This window comes from Mobula hypostoma, chromosome 12 (genome assembly GCF_963921235.1).
Source record: "Mobula hypostoma chromosome 12, sMobHyp1.1, whole genome shotgun sequence".
NCBI lineage: Eukaryota > Metazoa > Chordata > Chondrichthyes > Myliobatiformes > Myliobatidae > Mobula > Mobula hypostoma.
Window position 1 is genome coordinate 43,162,743 of NC_086108.1, and position 25,104 is coordinate 43,187,846.

At 42.2% G+C, this 25,104-nt stretch overlaps 1 protein-coding gene across 3 annotated transcripts in view; it reads left to right on the forward strand.

Annotated features, from left to right (window-relative positions):
• The first annotated feature begins 5,020 nt into the window (after positions 1-5,020).
• Positions 5,021-25,104, forward strand: part of trmt13 (tRNA methyltransferase 13 homolog) — a 28,750-nt gene continuing 8,666 nt past the window's right edge. For 2 of the 3 annotated variants that reach the window (XM_063063920.1, XM_063063922.1), the window contains exons 1-9: positions 5,021-5,279; positions 6,632-6,678; positions 10,332-10,398; positions 12,821-12,880; positions 12,982-13,051; positions 16,168-16,274; positions 24,594-24,761; positions 24,854-24,926; positions 25,023-25,097. In XM_063063920.1, the coding sequence (XP_062919990.1) occupies positions 5,127-5,279; positions 6,632-6,678; positions 10,332-10,398; positions 12,821-12,880; positions 12,982-13,051; positions 16,168-16,274; positions 24,594-24,761; positions 24,854-24,926; positions 25,023-25,097 (820 nt within the window). In that variant the 5' untranslated portion in view covers positions 5,021-5,126. The remainder of the gene's footprint in view (positions 5,280-6,631; positions 6,679-10,331; positions 10,399-12,820; positions 12,881-12,981; positions 13,052-16,167; positions 16,275-24,593; positions 24,762-24,853; positions 24,927-25,022; positions 25,098-25,104) is intronic. The other variant, XM_063063921.1, reaches the window with a different exon arrangement.

A 25,104-nucleotide genomic window follows, 5' to 3' on the forward strand; every position in this document is an offset into this window, starting at 1 on the left:
AAGAGATTTGAAAGTGAGAGGGGGAGGGGGAGATCCAAAATGATAGGAGAAGACAGGAGGGGGAGGGATGGTGTCAAGAGCTGGACAGGTGATTGGCAAAGGGGATATGAGAGGATCATGGGACAGGAGGCCCAGGGAGAAACACAAGGGGGGGGAACAGAGGTTGGGCAAGGGGTATAGTCAGAGGGTCAGAGGGAGAAAAAGGAGAGTGAGAAAAAGAATGTGTGTATAAAAATAAATAATGGATGGGGTACGAGGGGGAGGTGGGGCATTAGCAGAAGTTAGGGAAGTCAATGTTCATGCCATCAGGTTGGAGGCTACCCAGACGGAATACAAGGTGTTGTTCCTCCAACCTGAGTGTGGCTTCATCTTTACAGTAGAGGAGGCCGTGGATAGACATGTCAGAATGGGAATGGGATGTGGAATTAAAATGTGTGGCCACTGGGAGATCCTGCTTTCTCTGGCGGACAGAGTGTAGGTGTTCAGCAAAGTGGTCTCCCAGTCTGCGCGGGTCTTGCCAATATATAGAAGGCCACATCTGGAGCACCGGACGCAGTATATCACCCCAGCCGACTTACAGGTGAAGTGTCGCCTCACCTGGAAGGACTGTTTGGGGCCCTAACTGGTGGTAAGGGAGGAAGTGTAAGGGCATGAGTAGCACTTGTTCCGCTTACAAGGATAAGTGCCAGGAGGGAGATCAGTGGGGAGGGATGGGGGGACGAATGGACAAGGGAGTCGCATAGGGAGCGATCCCTGTGGAAAGCAGACAGGGTGGGGAGGAAAAGATGTGCTTAGTGGTGGGATCCCGTTGGAGGTGGCAGAAGTTATGGAGAATAATATGTTGGACCCGGAGGCTGGTGGGGTGGTAGGTGAGGACCAGGGGAACCCTATTCCTAGTGGGGTGGCGGGAGGATGGAGTGAGAGCAGATGTGCGTGAAATGGGGGAGATGCGTTTAAGAGCAGAGTTGATGGTGGAGGAAGGGAAGCCCCTTTTTTTAAAGAAGGAGGACATCTCCCTCGTCCTGGAATGAAAAGCCTCATCCTGAGAGCAGATGCGGCGGAGACAGAGGAATTGTGAGAAGGGGATGGTATTTTTGCAAGAGACAGGGTGAGAAGAGGAATAGTCCAGATAGCTGTGAGAGTCAGTAGGCTTATAGTCGACATCAGTGGATAAGCTGTCTCCAGAGATAGAGACAAAAAGATCTAGAAAGGGGAGGGAGGTGCCGGAAATGGACCAGGTAAACTTGAGGGCAGGGTGAAAGTTGGAGGCAAAGTTAATAAAGTTAATGAGCTCAGCATGCATGCAGGAAGCAGCGCCAATGCAGTCGTCGATGTAGCGAAGGAAAAGTGGGGGACAGATACCAGAATAGGTACGGAACATAATTTGTTCCACAAAGCCGACAAAAAGGCTGGCATAGCTAGGACCCATACGGGTGCCCATAGCTACACCTTTAGTTTGGAGGAAGTGGGAGGAGCCAAAGGAGAAATTATTAAGAGTAAGGACTAATTCCGCTAGATGGAGCAGAGTGGTGGTAGAGGGGAACTGATTAGGTCTGGAATCCAAAAAGGAGAGCTTTGAGACCTTCTGGGGCCCTAACTGGTGGTAAGGGAGGAAGTGTAAGGGCATGAGTAGCACTTGTTCCCTTACAAGGATAAGTGCCAGGAGGGAGATCAGTGGGGAGGGATGGGGGGCCAAATGGACAAGGGAGTCGCATAGGGAGCGATCCCTGTGGAAAGCAGAGAGGGTGGGGAGGAAAAGATGTGCTTAGTGGGGGATGGAAGTATATAGGGACTGGACATCCATGGTGAAAATAAAGCGGTGGGGGCCAGGGAACTTAAAATCATCGAAAAGTTTAAGTGCGTGAGAAGTGTCACGAACATAGGTACGGAGGGATTGAATAAGGGGGGATAAAACCGTGTCGAGGTATGCAGAAACGAGTTCGGTGGGGCAGGAGCAAGCTGAGACAATAGGTCTGCCAGGACAGGCAGGTTTGTGGATCTTGGGTAGGAGGTAGAAACGGGAAGTGCGAGGTGTGGGAACTATAAGGTTGGTAGCAGTTGATGGGAGATCCCCTGAGCAGATAAAGTCGGTGATGGTGTGGGAGACAATGGGCTGGTGCTCCTTAGTGGGGTCACGATCGAGGGGTAAATAAGAGGAGGATACGTTTTTGCCCCCAATGTCCAAGGATTTGTGCATTGTGACCCATCTGACCCTCTCCATCTTGGATTCTCAGATGAACTGAACACAGCTCGGATGACTCCCAAGCAGGAGTGAAGAATGGACTACACCTGTACCAAGTACAGCATCCCTGAAAGCACCTCACACCTGGTGATCAGGTTCTTCCCAGTTATCAACAGGGAGCACCCTCCCCACAGTTCCAATTTCTGTTTTACTTTCCCAGACCACTCCAGCCAACTCTTGTGCATGCCTCGACCTTTCTGAACCAGATACCCAGCACCTTCAAGTAATCAGACCCGATGATGAAGGAGACTCTGGATCAATTGGGCCCGTTGCCAAAGACCACGGCCTTGTTCTTCATGTGGTTAACCCTGGTCCGATGCCAACTCAAACTGGTTACAAATGCTGATCAATTCTATGAACTGACCTCGGATCTGTGCAGAAGATAGTGATATTATCCATGTACTGGGATATTCTCACTTGAGTTCCTCAACTATACAGCAGTGTCACCCCTCTTATGCTCTCATTTTTCCTGATGGCTTTGCAAAGGGTATTATACAGTACACAACCCTGCCTGTCCTCAGACTTGATGGGGAAGCTATCCGTTTCTCACCCATTGATTTGTACTGCACTACAAATGGATCCAATTCTGATTCCCTCCCCAATTCCCATTTTGGAGAGTACATCCATCAGGTAAGTGTGTGATATGCTGTCAAAAGACTTTCTCTTAGTCCAAGCTGACCAGGGAGAAATCCACCCCACCCCCCATCCTGCACACAGGCAATGGTGTCCCTAAACAACATGAGGTTGTCAAAGATCTTCCTGCGAGGTACAGCACAGGGTGGATCATCCATCTCAGAACAGACTTTACCCTGTTGGTGAACGTAGTCTACATTCAACAGCAAAATGAGTCTCCAATTCCTGATATCATCCCTCTCCCATTTCTGCTTCTAGATGAGGGCAATGATGCCCTTCCTCATGGAGTCTGATATGCTGCCAACTAGAAGCATTTAATTGTACACTTCCAGCAGATCTGGACCTATCCAGTCCCACAGAGCCAAGTACAACTTAGCCAGTAAGCTGTCACTTCCAGGAGTTTTATTCGAGTCAAAGGAATGGATGGAGCCAGTCAGCTCCTCCTGCATCAGTAGCTGGGTCCAGACTCCCCAGCTTACTGTCATCTACACCTTCATGATGGACGACAGGAAGTTCTGAGAGGCTGTGGCCTTTCTGTAATATAGGCTGGCATAGAATGATCTGCAGATCCTCAATATATTCGCCTGTGAGGATGTGACTGAGCTGCCCTCTTCCTTAAAGGATGTGGATCACAGATCCCAGTGAACCTTTTGGACGAAGAAATGTGAGCACATCTCATCCTGTTTCATGGTGCAGACCCTGGATCTGCAGATGATCTTGGAGGATTTGGTAGTGAATGAGGGGTTTAGGCAGGGTAAATATAAGAAGGCGTTTTCCACTGAGGTTGGGTGGGACTACAACCAGAGGTCATGGGTTAAGGGTGAAAGGTGAGAAGTTTGAGAGGAACATGAATGGAAAACTTCTTCACTCGGAGGGCTGTGAGAGTGTGGAATGAGCTGCCAGCACGTGGTGCATGCCGAGCTGGATTTCAATGTTTAAGAGAAGTTTGGGAGTCGGCAGTTTAATTGGTTTCAGCATGAACTAGATGGCAGAATAGTCTGTTTCTGTGCTGTACTTCTCTATGAATCTATGTAGGGCTGGGCTTGCCACCCTTTCACCTCTCGTAACTCCTCCCTCACATCATCCACCCCCCCCCCCCACTTTGATTGCAGGAGTTGCTGCAACCGTCTGGAGTCTACACAGTTCCCTCTGACCCTGCCTTGCTTTCTGAACCCCGTTGCATCTTGATGCTTTCATTGGTGGCTTCCCACCAGTGAACAGGGGGAATTAAAGAGGGATTTCAAGGTTGTCCAACCGGCATACTTCCTCCCTAGTTCCTTAATGTTCTCTGGGGTCGGCAGTTTGACCTTCAGCTTCCCCTGCCTGCTTCCGTAGACGACAGTAGGCTCGGAGGAGGCAGTGGTCAGAGAAGAAAACTGGCACGACGCCGGTGAACCTGACCCAAAGAGGAAGTCGACCCTCAAGCGGGCTGAGCCGTCTGATCGTGACCAGGTGGGTTGCGATGTGCTCCACCGCAGAGATGCCAAAGCGTTACGATTTGAACCGTTTCCATCAGGAATCTGGAGGTGCTGCCGGAACTACGGGATCGTCCAGCCGCGTCGATGAGGCAGTTAAAGTCACCGGTCAGAATAACCGGCTGGGACGTCGCCAGCAGCGGGAGGGGCTTGAGGGGCTCACTCCGCAGGGTGAGGCGTACACTTTAATTAGACGGAGCGGAGCGGACATTATTCTGCCTCGAGGAGACGCCCCCCAACAACCGCTGACATGGGTGATTGAGCTGTTGCTTCCCCGTCGCCGGATCCCCGAGCAAGAAGCGCGACAATCATTGCCACCCCCACCCCGCGACCAAACAGACAAACCTAGGAGCCACCATCGCCACCACCTCCGGTAGCCCGCACTCCTGAGGGAAAATCACATCAGCCTTGACTTTGACCAGGTACCATAAGGCGATGACACGTTGCACCGTTCTCTTCACACTACACACGTTCAAATGTGCCCATTTTATATCCATGGTATTACGATGAGCAATGTACTACACTTAACCGCGTGTTCTCGGTGGAGAATAGCCGCCGGCCCTTTCTCTTATTACCCGAACCCGACTGCATTCAAACCTGCCGCCTCCATCTGCCGTTGGCATCCCGAGACGGCGGGCGGGGCGGAGCCGGGCGCCATCTGACCTTCGACCCCGGGCGCCTGCGCACTCACTCGTTGACCTGCTGCGTGTGGCGGAGCTGTTCGCTCTCACTGTACTTCGGCGTCGGCGGGTGGCTGCCTCTTCACAGAGCCCACCATGGGCGGCGTGGGGGCTGCAAATGGCATCGATGCGCCTCTGCCAGGAAGATGCGGGTATTTCGTGGCAAAGAAAAAGAGATACTGCAAAATGATCGTGGCAGAAGGGAAGCTGCTGTGTGGGGAACATGCGAATACCGCTTCAGATAACAACGTATGACGATTCTTCAGTAAAGTATTTAGAAGAGTTTTTGCATTATCATCACAATATAACATCTTGGGTTAGAAAGTGTAGTCAGGACGTATAAAGTTGGCTATAAATTACAAGCAACACACACAAAATGCTGGTGGAACGCAGAAGGCCGGGCAGCATCTATAGGAAAAAGTACAGTCAACGTTTCGGGTCGAGACCCTTCGTCAGGACCTGGTCATGTTTTAGACTGGGGTGGACAGCTATGCTTTTTGTCAACAATTCTTAATATTTAGACTTTTTACGGCCTCATTTTACATATTGATTCCAGTAATAAACACATGACTACGTGTGTACTTCAATTCAAACATAAAAGTGATATAATTAATTTGGTAGGGAAAGTGTACTCTTAAAACAGTAAAATGTGCAGGAAAGAAGCAATTCAACTGTAATTATTTGTATAAGTTTATATTCAGTGCTGTAATTTTTTAATAGTACCCTTGAGTATTAATTGTCTTTGATTCAGATGAAGGTTTTACATTACCTTTTCAAACAAATACAATTATGTTGATATGAAAAAAACTTTTCCTTTCGAGCTCTATACTAAATGGATATTGTGGAGGGTTATAGGTTGCATTGGGTTGAGAAGTGGCAGACAGAGTCACCCTGGAAAAGTGTGAAGTGATTAGTTTTGGAAGGTAAAATGTGAAGGCAGAATACAAAGTATAATGGCAGGGTTCTTGTTGGTGTGGAGGAACAGAGGGATCTTAGGTCCACGTCCATTCCTCAAAGTTTCTGGATAAATTAACAGGTTTGCTAGGAAGGCACGTGGTGTGTTGGCCTTCATTAGTTGGAGGATTGAGTTTAAGAGCCCTGAGGTATTGTTGCAACTTTATAAAACCCTGTTTAAACCACACTTAGAATATTATGTTCAGTTCTGGTTGTCTCATTATATGAAGGATCTAGAAGCTTTAGAAAGGGTACAGAGGAGATTTACCAGGATGCTGCCTGGATTAGAGGGCATGTCTTAGTTTGAGCGAGCTAGGGCTTTTCTCTTTGGAACAAGGGAGGATGACGGGTGACTTGATAGAGGTTTACAAGATGTTAAGAGGCATAGATAGCCAGAGAGACCTTTTCCAAGGATGGAAATGGCCAATATGGGGGGGGGGGGGGAGAGCACAATTTTAAGGTGATTGGAGGAAAGTGTGGGGGGGGGGAGATGTCATAGTTAAGTTCTTTATACAGAGGGTGCTGCTATCCCTGTGCCACTTCCTACATTATAAACGGCTTAATTTGATGCTTTAGAAAGATGAAAATTAAACAAGTTGGTTCATGAATAGCAGCCAGAATAGTGTTGATGCTTTATTTCCTTCTAGGATGAAAACCAACGGAAAAGAATTCCGTGTCCTCTGGACCCAAAACAGTAAGTGTGGTACATTTCCCCATTTTTGTATTTATGCAAATACACTGGACATTTTTGTAGCCTTATACTGGACAGCATTATTTCAGATCTCGAAAGCAACTGCACAGTTCCCTCCTAGTCATGCACTCTCCTCAGATGTATCATTCCTCCCCAGGGTTCCCTGCATTGGTGTTTTTTTTTTACAGATGTATGGACCAACCATTGCTCTGAGCAGGTATTTTTACACAGCTGTGTAGCACTTTAGATGTTTTTTTGTAATAAGCACATCAAACAAATACAAACCACATCTCACAACACAAGTAAAAATGTCAGACAGTAAAAAAAAACAAAAATAAAATGTCTTGACTAGACGGTGTTTGCATTCAGCAGGGCATCAATTTATTAAGAGTGAGCTACTGACTGGCCGGCTGGTGGCGCAGTGGCATCAGCGCTGTACTTCGGAGCGAAGGCGCCTGAGTTCGAATCCAAGTCAGCGCTCCCCCCCCCCGACCATGCTTTCCATCCGTGCGGGGTTGAGTGTCGAGCTAGCCACTCGGCCTCGTAAAAAAACAAGGGTTGAGTCAGAACCATTCATATCGTGACCCGGTTAATCTGAAAGGAGACCAATCCTAACACTATGCGCCAAACAAGAATGGCTGACTGTCTAGTGCAACACACTAGGAGGAGGAGCTACTGACTTTCATCCTGTGTTTATTGTTATAACTTGTAACAATGTTACAACTTGAAATACGGACAATATAAATACGTGGAAGTTCTGAAATGTTTCAAAGTAAAGGTTGTGGTATGTTTATTATTTTGAAAATTTATGGATTGTATTCATTAACACAATTACAGGGTATTTCACAATTATATTAACATAGATTTTAAAATTATATCAATACTATATAAAGAAAATTCCAGCTGCGAGGCAACAAAGACTATGTGCACAGGAGCATTTCAACTTAGACAGAACAGTGCTCTTCTCTGTATCTTAAATCCCTAATTTCCCTATCCTATAATGCTGTTGGACTACCTTACCAAGGACTGCAGCAGTTCAAGAAAGCATGTTGCCACTACCTCCAAAGGCATATAAACACTGGCCTTGCTAATGATGTTCAGCTGTTGATAAACAAGAATAAAAAGACTTTTGCATCAGCTTCATGATCAAATTAATGTGTTATATTGTTACATTTTTATCTACAATGACTACTCCAGAGTCTTTTGGAGATGACCACAAATGCATCCATTGGTACTGTTTTAGAATAAAGGATTTACTGGCCTTAAGTCCCTTTAATTTCCCAAGTGCCTTCTCCTAATAATTGTTAAATTCCTTCAACACACATAAAAAATGCTGGTGGAATGCAGCAGGCCAGGCAGCATCTATAGGAAGAGGTACAGTCAACGTTTCGGGCCGAGATTCTTCGTCAGGACTAACTGAAAGAAGAGATAGTAAGAGATTTGAGAGGGGGAGGGGGAGATACGAAATGATAGGAGAAGACAGGAGGGGGAGGGATGGAGCTAAGAGCTGGAAAGTTGATTGGTAAAAGGGATACGAGGCTGGAGAAGGGAGAGGATCATGGGATGGGAGGCTTAGGGAGAAAGAAAGGGGGTGGGAAGCCCAGAGGATGGGCAAGGAGTATAGTGAGAGGGACAGAGGGAGAAAAAAAAGGAGAATAAAAATAATGAATAAATAAGGGATGGGGTACGAAGAGGAGATGGGGCATTACGGGAGTTAGAGAAGTCAGTGTTCATGCCATCAGGTTGGAGGCTACCCAGATGGAATATAAGGTGTTGTTCCTCCAACCTGAGTGTGGCTTCATCTGGGCAATAGAGGAGGCCGTGGATAAACATATCAGAATGGGAGTACTTTTGACACTTAATTCTGTATTTCGAGAAATCAGAAATATAAGTGTTCCTTCAATTGCTCAGTCATTTCCTGCTTTCCCCATTACAAATTCTCTTGTCATTGTTTTTATGAGTTCCACATTCTTACCTGGCCTTTTACATTGTTGTAAAGCTCAGGTTTTAAAAAAGATTATTTCTAGTTTACTTTAATATTCTGTATTCTCTATCAATTGTTAAGAATACACATCATAGTCTATTCCTTAGCCTTATTAGTCATAACTGATTTCTTCCATTGATCATATTTCTCTAAGTATAGTAATTAGGGATTGTCATTTCTTTAAATTTTTGCTATTGTTTACCATTTGATTGAATTTGTCACTTTCCTCAGTAAACATTCTTCAAATCTATTTTTTACCAAGTGGCAAGTAACATTTGCACTGTACAAGTCCTAGAAATGACCGTGTCTAACAGAAATATTCATTAGAGATATCGGCATCAGATCCCCCATCCGGAACCCTGAACAAAATCCAAAAAGAACCAGCCACACAAATACTGTATCAACAAGAGCAGGCCTGAAACTAGATATCTGGATGTGAATAAACACTTCAATCATTCAGGCCATGTGGAAATGACAGACAGGAAAAGACCAGCTGATCAGTCAAGTCTGCCCCACTTATACAACCTTGTATAAGAAATACAATTTTTTTTTTATCCTTGCCAGTTTTACATTACTGTCTGTGTCCAGATGGATATCTTACTGTGAAAGCAGTTTGTCCTCCTCACTGCATTTCCTATTACTTCCCTAGGAATGGGATTCATAATTTTTATGATGAATTCTTCTTATAGTTCTAAGGGAACCATTATCTACATATTAGACTTCAAATCCATATAATATTTTGATGCTACAGTAGTCTTATGTGCTAGTGTATTTGGTGAAGGGAATTTCCATACGTTTGGTGGAGAGAAGAGAAAGAAGAATCTTGGACATTTCGTTGTTTATTTGTTTAATACATGTAAAGTTCAAAGCAAAAGATTCAAGATGGGTTTTGCTGCTTGCCCACAGTGTTCAAGGACAACAACCACGTTAACCATTTTAGAAATTATACAGAAATGTAAGAGCTGGGAAGTCGATTGGTGAAAGAGAAAAAGGGCTGGAAAAGAGCACCAGAGAGAGGTGATGGGCAGATAAATAGATGAGGTGAGAGTGGGAAATGGGAATAGTGAAGGAGAAGGGAGGGGTGATCACAATTACTAGAAGTTCAAGAAATTTATGTTTATGCCATCAGTTTGGAGATTACCCAGATGGAATACAAAGTGTTGCTCCTCCAACCCAAGTGTGGCCTTATTGTGGCAGTAGAGGAGGAGGCCATGCCCCCCCCCAGCCCTTTATCTCTTTCACCAATTGACTTCCCAGCTCTTTACTTCACCGCTGACCCCTCTTCTGGTTTCACCTATCACCTTCTACCTTCCTCTCCTTCCCTCCACCTTTTTACTCTAACTTCTTATCTCAGTTTTCCAGCCTTGATGAAGAGTCTCAGCCAGAAACCTTTACTGTTTACTCTTCTCCATAGATGCTGCCTGGCCTGCTGAGTTCCTCCAGCATTTTGTGTGTATTAAAATATTTTTATTTTAATACACGCAAATACACTGAAAGGTTCATTTTACTTGTAGGCCAAGTCAAATCCCATGCCTGTAGTAGTCTTCTTCTGTTACCTTTCAGTCATTGTCTTTTCAAAAATTAGCAAGATGAGAAAGATAAATATTGATCTGTTTGTAATTGAAGTTAGATTCTTAATAATCTAATGTCAAACTACAACATTTTTTTCTAGTACAGTTGATAAAGATAAATTAGAAAAGCATCTGAAAAAATGTAATTCAAGGGAAAAACCAAAACCTGTAAGTTGTTATTTTTCTTCTTTTCTGCATGAAATACTATTACAGTTTATTTTCAAAAACTGTATAAAATTTGCAATATTCATTTAAGCATTAATATTTTTAAATAGTTGTGACGTAAAGTGTTCACTTGTTAGTTTTATTGTGTCACTAAAAAATCAGAGTATTGCCACACTGAAACTACGCACTTACATCAGGCTCTATAGTCTTTAAATTAGTAGGTTACAACTGAAGTATGTTGGAAAATATACACAAATTAACTAAATGTTTGATTATTAAAACCAAAATCTTGTGGAAATGCAAATGTTAGTTCCAGAGAATGAATTGTACTTCCATTTCTCCAGATCAATCATGAAGAAATTTTGAGTGGCTAAAATTGTTCTGTCAGTCAAGGAAGATAATGAGGAATCTGCAGACTATTGAGTCTCATATCAGTATAGGGAAGCGATTCAGATCGATTCTTAGGGATAGGATTTATGAGTATTTAGAAAACCATGATCTAATTGGGGACAGACAGCTGGTCAAGTTATGTCTTACTAATTTGTTTGAGTTTTTTAAGGAAGTGATTCTCTGTGGATTTTAGCAAGGTGTTTGACAGGTCCATCATGGTAGGCTCATCCAGAAGATTAAGATGCATGGGTGTAATGTTGAATCGGGTTCCTGGGTCTGGAAAGTGAGATGGGAAATACACTGACTTCGAATAGGTATATTTGCCATTTATTTACAAACAGTAAAAATTTGACCAAACATTCATGTTCCCCAAGTTATAGACACTACAAAGCTGAATATTCAACAAACATACTTAGCTAAAAGCGTGCACAGAGTATACCTTCCCATTGGTCATGTGCATCGCTTGCCTTAAACAGAAGGAGTGAGACATAACCTCCCACATATGCTTTCTATATACCCAAGTTATTTGAAACTGGACACCAGGCAGCTATCCAATGGGAAAAGCAGCTGCAGTTTCTAAACTAACCAATCATGACAAGTGACTTTTGACAATCAGAATAAGGCATGGCCTCCACAGGACACTGGGAAACATGGTAACTTGGCCACTTAGATTCGGAATTGACTTGGCATAAAAGACAGGGTAGTAGTTGATGGGACTATTCTGGGTAGGTGTCTGTGACCAGTGGCATTCTGCAGGGATCTGTACTGGGACCTCTGCTATTTATGACCTGATTGAAAATGTGGATGGTTGGGTTAGTAAGTTTGCAGATGATGCAAAGATTGGTGGTGGTGTGGATAGCGTAAAAGATTGCCAAAGAATATAGCAGGATATAGGCCAATTGGACATGTGACAGAGAAATGGCAGATGGAGTTTAAGCTAAGTGTTAGGTGTTGCTCTTTGGGAGATCAAATATAAAGTGACGGTACACTATTAACGGTGAGACCCTTAACATTGTTGGGGTACAGAGCGATCCTGGGTCCAGGTCCATAGCCCCCTGAAATTGGCTGCACAGGTTGATGGGGGATTAAAAAAAAGGTCTATGGCATGCTTGCCTTTATTTGTTGAGATATTGAGTTCAGGAATCAGGAAGTTGCGTTGCAGCTTTATAAAACTCTAGTTAGGGCCACATCTGGAATATTGCATTCTTTTCTGCCCTATCTTAGGATGGACGCGGAACCTTTGGAGTAGGTACAGAAGACGTTTACCAGGTTGCTGTATGGATTAGTAAACCTGTGCTATAAAGAGAGATTAGGCAAATTTGGGTTGTTTTTTCTGGAACAGCAGGGACTGAGAGAGACCTGAAAGAAGTTTATAAGATTGAGAGGCATAAATAGACAGCTGGTATCTTTATCCCAGGGTCAAAGTGCCTAATACTAGAGGACATACATTTAAGGTGAAAGGGCACAAGTTCAAAGGAAATCGGTAGAGCAAAAGTTTTTTTTTTACACAGAGTCTTGGGTGTCTGGAATGATCTGCCAGGGGTGGTGGTGGCAAATATGGCAGGGGTGTTTAAGAGGGTTTTAGACAGGCACATTGATGTGTAGAGAATGGAGGAATATGGACGTTGTTGGCAAAATGGATTAGTTTAGTTAGGCATTTAACTCATTTAATAAGTTCAGCGGACCATCATGAGCTACAGTGCCTGTTCCTGTGCAGTACTGTTCAACGTTTTTATGTTAAAAATTGAACATGGATCAGTTTAATGTTCTATTTTCATTTTTAAGTAGATTCTCATTAGTGTGGATCATGACATGAAAATGTTTGTTACAATGGTGAGCTACAAAGTATTTTGCAAATAGATAATAGGTAGGTAGTGAAGGGTTGTAGCAAATTGGAGTTCAGGTACAGATCAACTTTGATTCAATGGATGACCATTTTTAATTTCTTGTCAGAAAAGGTTCTTGATGTTTCTAATTATATGCATGATCAATAAGCTTGAAAGAAACAAATAATTTCTGTATTTTCTCATTTCAGATTTATTATAGTAAAGGTATCAATGGGGGCTATGAGGATTCAGTAGAGGAGACCAAACAGGTATAGCTTTCTGTTCTGTGAAAATCAATAAAATATTGCCTATATGATAAAATTAGTTTTTCAGCAAAGCGACTTATTCTATTTCTCAATATTATTTCAAGGTTTCTATTTGTGCTTTGTCCAAAGGAGAATTGGAGAAAATGATCAGAAAGTTGCTAAAAGTAACCAACAGTAAGTAAGACATAGAACAAAAGAAAAAATTATCTAACTCTCATAGGGGTGATGAGAAAAGTTAAATGCAAGACAAAAGTAGATTAACAGAATTTTCACAATACTGATGTACCTTTTGTTTAAAATACTATTTGAAGCCTTTGTGAACATTGTCCTTTCATGTAATGGGATACGGTATTGGAGTGTGTTTTGGTATTTGAACAATCAATGGGTTATTGGTTGTAATGAAATATAATAAAACTCTTAATCTGTACATTGAACTTATTGTGCTCTGGGCACAACATCGAGTTTTTAGAAAAAGTAACTGTGCCAATAAACTAAAATTGCATCAGTCTATTTTCATAATTATATGCTTAAAGAATCCTAAAAAGGTGTATAAATCTGGTCAATATTGTATGTAAATTAATTTATTCACCTGTACCAGATTCCTAGCATATGATGATAAGACCACAGTAAATACAATAAAGTAAATTTATCAATCCTACTTTCCGAGTTGTGAGGTATAAAGAGTGTTACAATACCGTGATGAAAATTTTGGTAAAAGTGAAGTCAGTGTCATTCAAGGTGAACCTAGTCCAATAATTTTTCATACCTCACACAAAGAAAGACACAATTGTTTAATCATAGAAGTAGTATATAAACGTCACTGATTTTTTTTTAGCCCATAAAAAAAAGTTTCCTCACTATTGATTCCATTGTTCTCTCTGATTGTATGATAAATTAAACTGTACCTGTTTCATAGCCCTGTTCAAGGACTATTCTTTATATTACATCATATACCACAACATTACCCATTAACATCCCTGCCTCATTCTACGTACTGCTGAAAGTCTCAACCATGCTTTTATTATTGTTGGTCTCTAATTTTCTACTTCTCATAAATTTCTTTTTTCTAAATAGTATGAAGTCCCACACTGCCATTACTTCATTAAATCCACGAAATGTGTTGCTTCTCTCGTGTGTTTTTAGATCATGCCTACATAAACAAATTGGAGCAAAATCTGACATTTGTACTTGCAGGCAGATTTACTGTGTTGATGGAAATGACATTGAAAATGTCCCAATTTTATGGTATTAGTGTAATCCATAGTCAGAGACCAATGGCAAATTTCAGATCTACAAAACCAAGTCTGAAACATACTGAATAGCTTAATCAATTGCACGATAAAATGTAATGACTCCCAGTTTCTAATGCATTAAGTTTAAAATTTTTATTGTGTTCTAATTCTTACAGGGTCTGGAATATTTATGTAGGGTTCTCTAGCACACAACTCCTGTTGCTCTATCTTCCTCCAGCTGTGGCTGTCTTGCACCAAAACTGCTCTGTGCCTTCAACTATACAAGCCAATAACTCTGAAATTTTCTTCTTCATTTCCCCCCTACTCCTTCAACAAGACTCTATTTAATAGGTCCCACTTACTGAGCTTTTAATCATCCTACCTACATCTCCTTTAATATCAGTTTCTTTTATTACACTTCTTTTTAAAAAGTGGAAGGAAAAATGTGGTTGATTTTCAACTCCTCTTTGAAATGGCCCAGCAAGCCACTCAGCATTATCATATGCTCTACATTTAAGCAAAAAATAAAATTGGATGGCACTGGATTCAGCAAAGCAAAGTTACTTTCAACCCAGTTGAATTTTCCTCATGAACATCTAGGCACTGGTGTGTAAATTGTGAGAACTGTCCTACAGATTAATCACACAGCAATCTACTACTGTCATACTCAAAAGAATCATACTTTACCGATAATAAGGCTGACTTTCCCAACAGTCCACAACAGGATAGTTCAGCTGGAGGTGATGTTATGATGACTTATGAAGACTTTAAGCCCTATCCTATATCTAAACGTTTGTAAATAGCCGTGAGTACTCCCATGAAAGGGAGTTGTACTGTAACCATCCGATCTCCAAAGACTAGTTCATTTCCCTGTTTGTTCTCCGTGGTGAGTTTAATTGCCAACTATTTGAATGGTGGACCCCCCACCCCAAACCAAGGAGAAGATGCTTCCTGCTAACAAAATAGTTTAAAATGCAGTTTATTTATTTTCAGTGATACACATTTAAATCCCAAAAAATTCTTAAAACACATTTAAGACAGAGGATTTTTATCTTATAAAAGACTTACAAATTACAAACCATTTCTAAAACTCAAAAGATTTCCAAACCTCAAGTACAGTTCCTACAAGCTATGATTCAGATGAACTAGTCGACCATTGCAGAAATTGAAGGTAGAAGAATAAACACTAGTTCATCCCGTGCTTCTTCTATGCTTCTTGATATTCCTTACCCCATTTCTAACAAACCTGAACTGCTGTGTACATTTATACTAATTCTTTGCATCTTTGGTGACTTGACATGCAGTTTTCTTTCAGGTACCTTTTAACACAATGATGTAAAAGCATGGATACACACATCCCAGTTACCCACAACTAATGCTGTGAAGCTAACTTTCCTGAGATCATAAACCTACCAACTTATTAATACATCAGTTAATTATGCGCTTAGTGATTGTCTCCATCTGGTCTACAAGCTTCCTTGAAATAAGCAGCTTTCCCAGCATTGTATGTTTTGAAACAACCAAGTTAAATAATCCAGGGTCTTATATTGCACCTCTTCTGCAATAAGACAGATGCTGTGAACCAACATCCTGCTTGCTACAGGCAGTACATCTATTTGCAATTTGCATGCTGAGTTTTTTTTTCAATTTTAAGTTGATATTGCTTCCATTTACATTTTAAAAACTGAAGACTGGTGCCAGTTTATGGCCAGAAGCTAAACAATCAATATTAGTTGGAAGTTTTAACACAACTGTTTGATCTTTACAAGTAGCAGCTGAATGTACCTCTGCATAGAGGAAATTCATTCTAGGAGTAAGCAGAGGAAATCTGGCCCAGCTGGATTACAGTAATGCAGTTAGAGGAAGTTGTTCTAAATTATTAAAGGCTCCATCAAGGCATAGTGTACTTTGGTCTGTTCATGGAAAATGCAATTGTGATTTTCATTAGGGTTCTTTGCATGTTGTGAAAGCTTGACAATAAGATGGGCACATTTTTTAAATTTAAGTAAAACTATTTGTAATTCATATTTTTATAATGTTTTTCTTAATTATCTTTAGATTTGGATTTTCAGCTAACTGATCGAACATCAACCCATACAGCATTTGAGGAAGCTCTGAATGATCCAAAAAATGGAGACTATGCCTTTAAGCATTTGAGGCAGAAGGTAGGATGTGGAGATGAATGATTTGAATTAAAAACTCAAGTGTATATGTATGTGCTTGGGTGGTGTGTAACTTGTAAGTTCAACCATGGAAGTTGCTAATTGTGCTACAACCAATACAACAATTATTGGTTACATAAAACAAGCAACAAGTATTGCAAATGAGGGAGATGTCTCCTGCATTTTCATCGGACACACAAGTCATTTGGAGACTATCAGTAAAATCTTGAACTGTACTGAGCAAGCTTATTGTCTCATTGTATTAGAGTTATTCCAACCTTGAATAAATATTAATCCTTTGAGTTAAAAAAGAAATGACATACACAGGAATTGTATTAATCTGTTTACTCCTTCTGGTTTGTTCTGCCATTTATTGAAATCATAGTTGATCAATAATCAGAATCAAGTTTAATATCATCGGCATATGTCGTGAAATTTATTGACTTTGTGGCAGCAGTGCCATGCAATACATAATAATAGAGACAAAATAAGCAGTGCAAAACAGAAATTAAAAAGTAGTGAGGTAATATTCATGGGTTCAGTATCCATTCAGAAATCAGATGGCAGAGGGGAAGAAGCTGTTCCTGAAGCATTGAGTGTGTGCCTTCATGCTCCTGTACCTCTTTCCTGATGGTAGCAATGGGAACAAGGCATGGCTTGAGTGATGGGGTTCCTTAATGATGGACACTGCCTTTTTAAGGTATCGCTCCTTAAAGATGTCTTTGATACTACGGAGTCTAGTGCCCATGATGGTGCTAACTAAGTTTACAACTTCCTGCAGCTTACTTCATTCCTGTGTAGTAGCACCCCCCCACCCCCATCCTCATACCAGACAGTGATCCAGCCAGTTAGAATGCTCTCCACAGTACAACTGCAGCTGTTTTATGTATAACACGGTATAACTGCTTTATGTGTTTTCTCTCGTATAATAACAATTTCAGTACAGGTGTCCCCCGCATTTCGAATGTTAGCTTTACGAAACCTCACTGTTACGAAAGATCTACATTAGTTACGTGTTTTAGCTAACAGAAGGTGTTTTCACTGTTACAAAAAAAGGCAGCGCGCGAAAAAAGGTAGCGTGTGAAAAAAGGCAGCACGTGCCCCGAGCAGCCGCTCTCCCCCGGATTTGGAACGCCATTCTCGCCAGCATTGCTTAAACACATGCCTGTGAGCAGCCGTTTGCAAAATGAGTTCTAAGGTATCAGAAAAGCCTAAAAGAGCTCATAAGGGTGTTACACTTAGCGTAAAACTAGACATAATTAAGCGTTTCGATCGTGGTGAACGAAGTAAGGACAAAGTGAGTTTGACTTGTGGAAGTTGACAAAGATGATGTTGAAGAGGTTTGGCATCCCATGACCAAGAACTGATAGGTGAAGAGCTGATGCAATTGGAAGAGGAAAGGTTAACAATCGAAACCGAATGTAGTAGTGAACGGACCGAAAGTGAAGTCGTCCAGGAACTGAACGTGATGCAACTGCGTGAGATTTTCGCTGCAATGATAAAGTACGACTTTAATTTTGAAAGGGTACGTCGGTTTAGGGCATATTTACAAGATGGTTTGAGTGCTTACAAAGAACTGTATGGTAGAAAAATGCATGGGGCTAGCGGTCAAGCAAATCTTCAGCAGACGACGAACCTCGACCTTCGACATCGAGGCAGGCAGACGTAGAAGAAGATGACCTGCCTGCCCTGATCGACAATGAGATGACACCCCAGTGTCCCACCATCCCAACCCCTGGGCTGCGGACAGATACAAATTCACGGAGAATGCAGCGGTAGCCGGAATGCACCCAGCACATCTTTAAGAAAAAAGCCGAAATAAACAAGCTAATTAATTAGGTGCCGCCCGGCACGTAAATGTTGGCCCAGATCAGAGCCGATTGCGGATTGCATCGCCTCTGATCTGGGCCGACATTTATGTGCCGGACAGCACCTAATTAATTAGTTTGTTTATTTTGGCTTTTTTCTTAAAGATGTGCTGGGTGCATCCCAGCTACCGCTGTACCCCTGCATGCTTTGTGGATCAGTATCGGTTTGCTGCCCAGAGGGTGGGGGCCACTGCACCACCCCAACCTCCGACAGCTCAGCCTAACACACCATCATCAGTGTGCTCGATGTCTTCCTGATTCCCATAAGTGATACTACACTGTACATACATTATTTCCAATTTATATCGGCTGTGTATTTTTAGGTGTTATTTGGTATGATTTGGCAGCTTCGTAGCTTAAAGGTTACTGGAGAGCGCTTGCGCCGTGTTTTTGCCGACAGCGCTAGCGTGAGATTTTCGCTACAGAGAACAGCGCAGGCAGTGATTGTAGAGAAGTATTTCTACTTTATATAGGTGCTGTATTTATCATATCATTCCTGCTTTTACTATATGTTACTGTTATTTTCGGATATATGTGTTATTTTGCATGATTTGGTAGGTTATTTTTGGGTCTGCAAACGCTCACAAATTTTTCCCATATAAATAAATGCTAATTGCTTCTTCACTTTACGACCTTCCAGCTTACGAACCGTTTCATGGGAACACTCTACCTCGGATGGCGGGGGAAACCTGTAGTTAACTGTGATTTTTCATATGGGACATTTAACCACCCTTAAAATGTAGAAATGTAACTTTAAATATGGTTCTACCTGTTTGGTTGTACTCTTCAAGATTCCCTAACTGGTGGAAATATTTTATTTCAAAAAAATAGTTAGCTACTATTTTGTCAATTTTCTTCAAATTCATTCGTGATTTTCTATATTAACAGTAACCCTGGTTTGTATAATCTTTGCGTATATTGAAATCCATTTACCAAAGTTTGACCATTTACAGTATTTGTATCTCTGATTTTCTGCTTTATTTATTTATAAATGGCAAACAGAGATACATGGCTCTATCCCATCATCTTTGCCTCAACTATATGATATAGGACCCTTAACAGCAGTTTACAGCTGTCAAGTTTGCTGTGTACTGTTTTGGTCCCCGTGTAATAGGAAAAACATAGTTAATCTGGAAAGAGAGTTGAAAAGATCTATGAGGATGTTATCAGAACTAGAGAGCCTGAGTTATAAGGAGAGGATGGCCAGGCCAGATCTATTCCTTGGAGCATAGGAGAATGAGAGGTAGCCTTATAGAGACTTATAAAATTATTAGGGGCATAGATAAGGTGGATGGTAGCAGTCAAAACATTTAAGGCGCAGAGATTTTGGGGTGAGATGAGAAAGTTTTGAAAGAGACTTGAGAGACAACTTTTTCGTGCAGAGGGTGGTCACTATATGGAACGAGCTGCCAGAGAACGTGGTTGAGGCAGGTACAGTAGTATCATTTAAGAAACACTTGGATGTATACTGTACATGCAGGAGCGAAGCTTGTACGGATGTAAGCTGCTGACATGAAATTGGGACTAACTAGCTAAGCACCATGGTGGGCATGGACTCACTGGGTCTAAGTGCCGGTAACCATGCCATATTGCTCCATGACTGACAGAGGGACCTTAACATCCAATTTCATAGCTCCATGAAAGTGGCTGCACGAGTTGATGGCATGTTTGCCTTTAATAGTCAAGGCATTGAGATTAAGAGTTGGGAAGTTGCATTACATTAACATACAGAGAGGCTTTGAGGAAAGAGAAGCAGAATAAACGGTGTAAAGACAGTAAGGTAGAAGGGCTGAAATGTGTGTACCTCAATGCAAGAAGCATCAGGAACAAAGGTGATGAACTGAGAGCTTGGATACATACATGGAATTATGATGTAGTGGCCCTTACAGAGACTTGGCTGGCACCAGGGCAGGAATGGACTCTCAATATTCCTGGATTTCAGGATAGAGAGGGCGGAAAAAGGGGAGGAGGGGTGGCATTACTGGTCAGGGATACTATTACAGCTACAGAAAGGGTGGGTAATGTAGCAGGATCCTCTTTTGAGTCAATATGGGTGGAAGTCAGGAACAGGAAGGGAACAGTTACTCTACTGGGGGTATTCTATAGGCCCCCTGGTAGCAGCAGAGATACAGAGGAGCAGATTGGGAGGCAGATTTTGGAAAGGTGCAAAAATAACAGGGTTGTTATCATGGGTGGCTTTAACTTCCCTAATATTGATTGGCACCTGATTAGTTCCAAGGGTTTAGATGGGGCAGAATTTGTTAAGTGTGTCCAGGATGGATTCCTGTCGCAGTATGTGGACAGGCCGACCAGGGGGAATGCCATACTAGGTCTAGTACTAGGTAATGAATCGGGTCAGGTCACAGATCTCTCAGTGGGTGAGCATCTGGGGGACAGTGACCACTGCTCCCTGGCCTTTATAATTATCATGGAAAAGGATAGAATCAAAGAGGACAGGAAAATTTTTAATTGGGGAAAGGCAAATTATGAGGCTATAAGGCTAGAACTTGCGGGTGTGAATTGGGATGATGTTTTTGCAGGGAAATGTACTATGGACATGTGGTCGATGTTTAGAGATCTCTTGCAGGATGTAAGGGATAAATTTGTCCCGGTGAGGAAGATAAAGAATGGTAGGGTGAAGGAACCATGGGTGACAAGTGAGGTGGAAAATCTAGTCAGGAGGAAGAAAGCAGCATACATGAGGTTTAGGAAGCAAGGATCAGCTGGGTCTATTGAGGATTATAGGGAAGCAAGAAAGGAGCTTAAGAAGGGGCTGAGAAGAGCAAGAAGGGGGCATGAGAAGGCTTTGGCGAGTAGGGTAAAGGAAAACCCCAAGGCATTCTTCAATTATGTGAAGAAAAAAAGGATGACAGGAGTGAAGGTAGGACCGATTAGAGATAAAGGTGGGAAGATGTGCCTGGAGGCTGTGGAAGTGAGCGAGGTCCTCAATGAATACTTATCTTCGGTATTCACCAATGAGAGGGAACTTGATGATGGTGAGGACAATATGAGTGAGGTTGATGTTCTGGAGCATGCTAATATCAAGGGAGAGGAGGTGTTGGAGTTGTTAAAATACATTAGGACAGATAAGTCCCCGGGGCCTGACGGAATATTCCCCAGGCTGCTCCACAAGGCGAGAGAAGAGATTGCTGAGTCTCTGGCTAGGATCTTTATGTCCTCGTTGTCCACGGGAATGGTACCGGAGGATTGGAGGGAGGCGAATGTTGTTCCCTTGTTCAAAAACGGTAGTAGGGATAGTCCGGGTAATTATAGACCAGTGAGCCTTACGTCTGTGGTGGGAAAGCTGTTGGAAAAGATTCTTAGAGATAGGATCTATAGGCATTTAGAGAATCATGGTCTGATCAGGGACAGTCAGCATGGCTTTGTGAAGGGCAGACCGTGTCTAACAAGCCTGATAGAGTTCTTTGAGGAGGTGACCAGGCATATAGATGAGGGTAGTGCAGTGGATGTGATCTATATGGATTTTAGTAAGGCATTTGACAAGGTTCCACACAGTAGGCTTATTCAGAAAGTTAGAAGGCATGGGATCCAGGGAAATTTGGGCAGGTGGATTCAGAATTGGCTTGCCTGCAGAAAGCAGAGGGTGGTGGTGGAGGGAGTACATTCAGATTGGAGGATTGTGACTAGTGGTGTCCCACAAGGATCTGTTCTGGGACCTCTACTTTTCGTGATTTTTATTAACGACCTGGATGTGGGGGTAGAAGGGTGGGTTGGCAAGTTTGCAGACGACACAAAGGTTGGTGGTGTTGTAGATAGTGTAGAGGATTGTCAAAGATTGCAGAGAAACATTGATAGGATGCAGAAGTGGGCTGAGAAGTGGCAGATGGAGTTCAACCCGGAGAAGTGTGAGGTGGTACACTTTGGAAGGACAAACTCCAAGGCAGAGTACAAAGTAAATGGCAGGATACTTGGTAGTGTGGAGGAGCAGAGGGATCTCGGGGTACATGTCCACAGATCCCTGAAAGTTGCCTCACAGGTGGATAGGGTAGTTAAGAAAGTTTATGGGGTGTTAGCTTTCATAAGTCGAGGGATAGAGTTTAAGAGTCGCGATGTAGTGATGCAGCTCTATAAAACTCTGGTTAGGCCACACTTGGAGTATTGTGTCCAGTTCTGGTCACCTCACTATAGGAAGGATGTGGAAGCATTGGAAAGAGTACAGAGGAGGCTTACCAGGATGCTGCCTGGTTTGGAAAGTATGCAATATGATCAGAGATTAAGGGAGCTAGGGCTTTACTCTTTGGAGAGAAGGAGGATGAGAGGAGACATGATAGAGGTGTACAAGATAATAAGAGGAATAGATAGAGTGGATAGCCAGCGCCTCTTCTCCAGGGCACCACTGCTCAATACAAGAGGACATGGCTTTAAGGTAAGGGGTGGGGGGATATTAGAGGAAGGTTTTTTTACTCAGGGGGTGGTTGGTGCGTGGAATGCACTGCCTGAGTCAGTGGTGGAGGCAGATACACTAGTGAAGTTTAAGAGACTACTAGACAGGCATATGGAGGAACTAAGGTGGGAGCTTATATGGGAGGCAGGGTTTGAGGGTCGGCACAACATTGTGGGCCGAAGGGCCTGTACTGTGCTGTACTATTCTATGTTCTCTATGTTCTATGTTCTATTGCAGTTTTATCAAACTGGTTACTCTACATTTTGAGTATTACATTCAATTCTAGTTGCTCTATTGTAGGAAGGATGTGAAGGGTTTGGTGAGGGTATTGAAGAAGTTTACCAGTATGTTGTCTGAATTAGAGGACACGTGCTACTGATGTGCTGGGTTGGACAAACTAGGGTTGCTTTCTCTGGAGCAGCAGAGCCTGACAGAATTTTATAAAATTATGAGAGGCATAGATGAGTAACCAATAGGTATCTTTTTTCATAACTCTTTCATAAGTCGAGGGATAGAGTTTAAGAGTCGTGATGTAATGATGCAGCTCAATAAAACTCTGGTTAGGCCACACTTGGAGTACTGTGTCCAGTTCTGGTCACCTCACTATAGGAAGGATGTGGAAGTATTGGAAAGGATACAGTGGGGACTTACCAGGATGCTGCCTGGTTTGGAAAGTATGCATTATGATCAGAGATTAAGGGAGCTAGGGCTTTACTCTTTGGAGAGGAGGAGGATGAGAGGAGACATGATAGAGGTGTACAAGATAATAAGAGGAATAGATAGAGTGGATAGCCAGCGCCTCTTCCCCAGGGCACCACTGCTCAGTACAAGGGGACATGGCTTTAAGGTAAGGGGTGGGAAGTTCAAGGGGGATATTAGAGGAAGGTTTTTTTACTCAGGGGGTGGTTGGTGCATGGAATGCACTGCCTGAGTCAGCGGTGAAGGCAGTTTAAGAGACTGCTAGACAGGTATATGGAGGAATTTAAGGTGGGGGCTTATATAGGAGGCAGGGTTTGAGGGTCGGCACAACATTGTGGGCCGAAGGGCCTGTACTGTGCTGTACTATTCTATGTTCTATGTTCTAAGGTCCAAATCTCTCAGAGGTCTTGCATTTTAAGGTAAGGGGGGAAAGTTCAAAGGATATGTCTGGGACATGTTTTTTATATTTACACAGAACAGTGGATGCCTGGAATGCTCTGCCAGGGGTGGTGGTGGAGGTGGAGGCAGATATGACAGGCATTTAAGAGGCTCTTAGGCATATGAATATGCAGAAAATGGTGGGATATGGACTATGTGCATTCAGAAGCAATTGAGTGTCATTAGATAAATTAGTTCAGCACTATATCATGGTTCAAAGAGCCTATCCCTGTGCTGTGCTGTGCTGTCCTGTGTTCCAACTAGTTACATCCTGCTACTTGAAGTACTTGCTCTAACTTCTATCCCTTTATCAACTTCCTAACTGATTCAGTAATTTCCTCCTCAGCCTCATGAAATTCAACTTTAGATAACAATCACTCAAGAAGGTCTTTATGAATTATCTTCTGGAAGTCCCTATAATCCATATTTCATTTGTTACTTCTAAAATCTTGGAAAAGATTCATAATGCATTTCTGCTTTTGTATAGAATTATCTGAAACTCTTACCAATTGAACGTTGTCAGCAGTTCATCCACCTCATGGTAAAAATTGTTGTCATTTCCCCAAAACAGATGTTGCGTTGACATCTAATTTCATGGGTTGCTTTCACTCACTTGCTTAAAAAAAGAGCAATGTGCAATTTTCCAAACGGGAAAAAAAAGAATGGCTTACCACACCGTTACTTATCATTTGGGTAATATTAATTATCTCCCAGAAAAGTTTATTGCTATTGTAAATAGCATTTCTGTTATAACTCTGATAGGTGTTAGCTAATGTCAGAAACTGGACCTTGTGCATAATGCCAAACTATTAACTAAATAAAGCATCTGAGCCATATGTAATAGAAGTGATTAACTTTTTAAAGTTTTTGATTGTGTTGTTAACCCATACAGTACTGGATATATTATTCTAGGCTTCCCTTGCTGGTAATTTGGAAAGACTGGGCTTGCTGGGATCAAACAGATGTTATGTGGAGTTCGGTGCTGGTCGAGGAAAGTTGTCTCATTGGATAGATCTTGCTTTGCAAGGTTCTGATAATGTTCACTTCCTCCTTGTGGAAAGGGCCACTACTCGTTTCAAGGTAATAGTTTTCTAGAATTAGATAAGAAATAGTGATGATCTTCTACAAAAGTTCTAAAGTTCTTTGAATAAATATGGTATTTTCTTTTAAAGGTAGATGGTAAGCACAGGCATCAAGGCTCAACATTTGAGCGGCTTCATATTGACATAGAAGATCTCAACCTAAGTAAGTGCTGTTTCAATTTTACACACATGCATAGAATGTATTTTTCTTTTGTTAAAATATAATAAATTTTGTTTAATAATAGTAACATCATTGCAGGTAATGTGCCACTTCTAGCAAGTGAAAAGTTGCCAGTGGTTGGAATTGGCAAGCATTTGTGTGGAGCTGCAACAGGTATGAA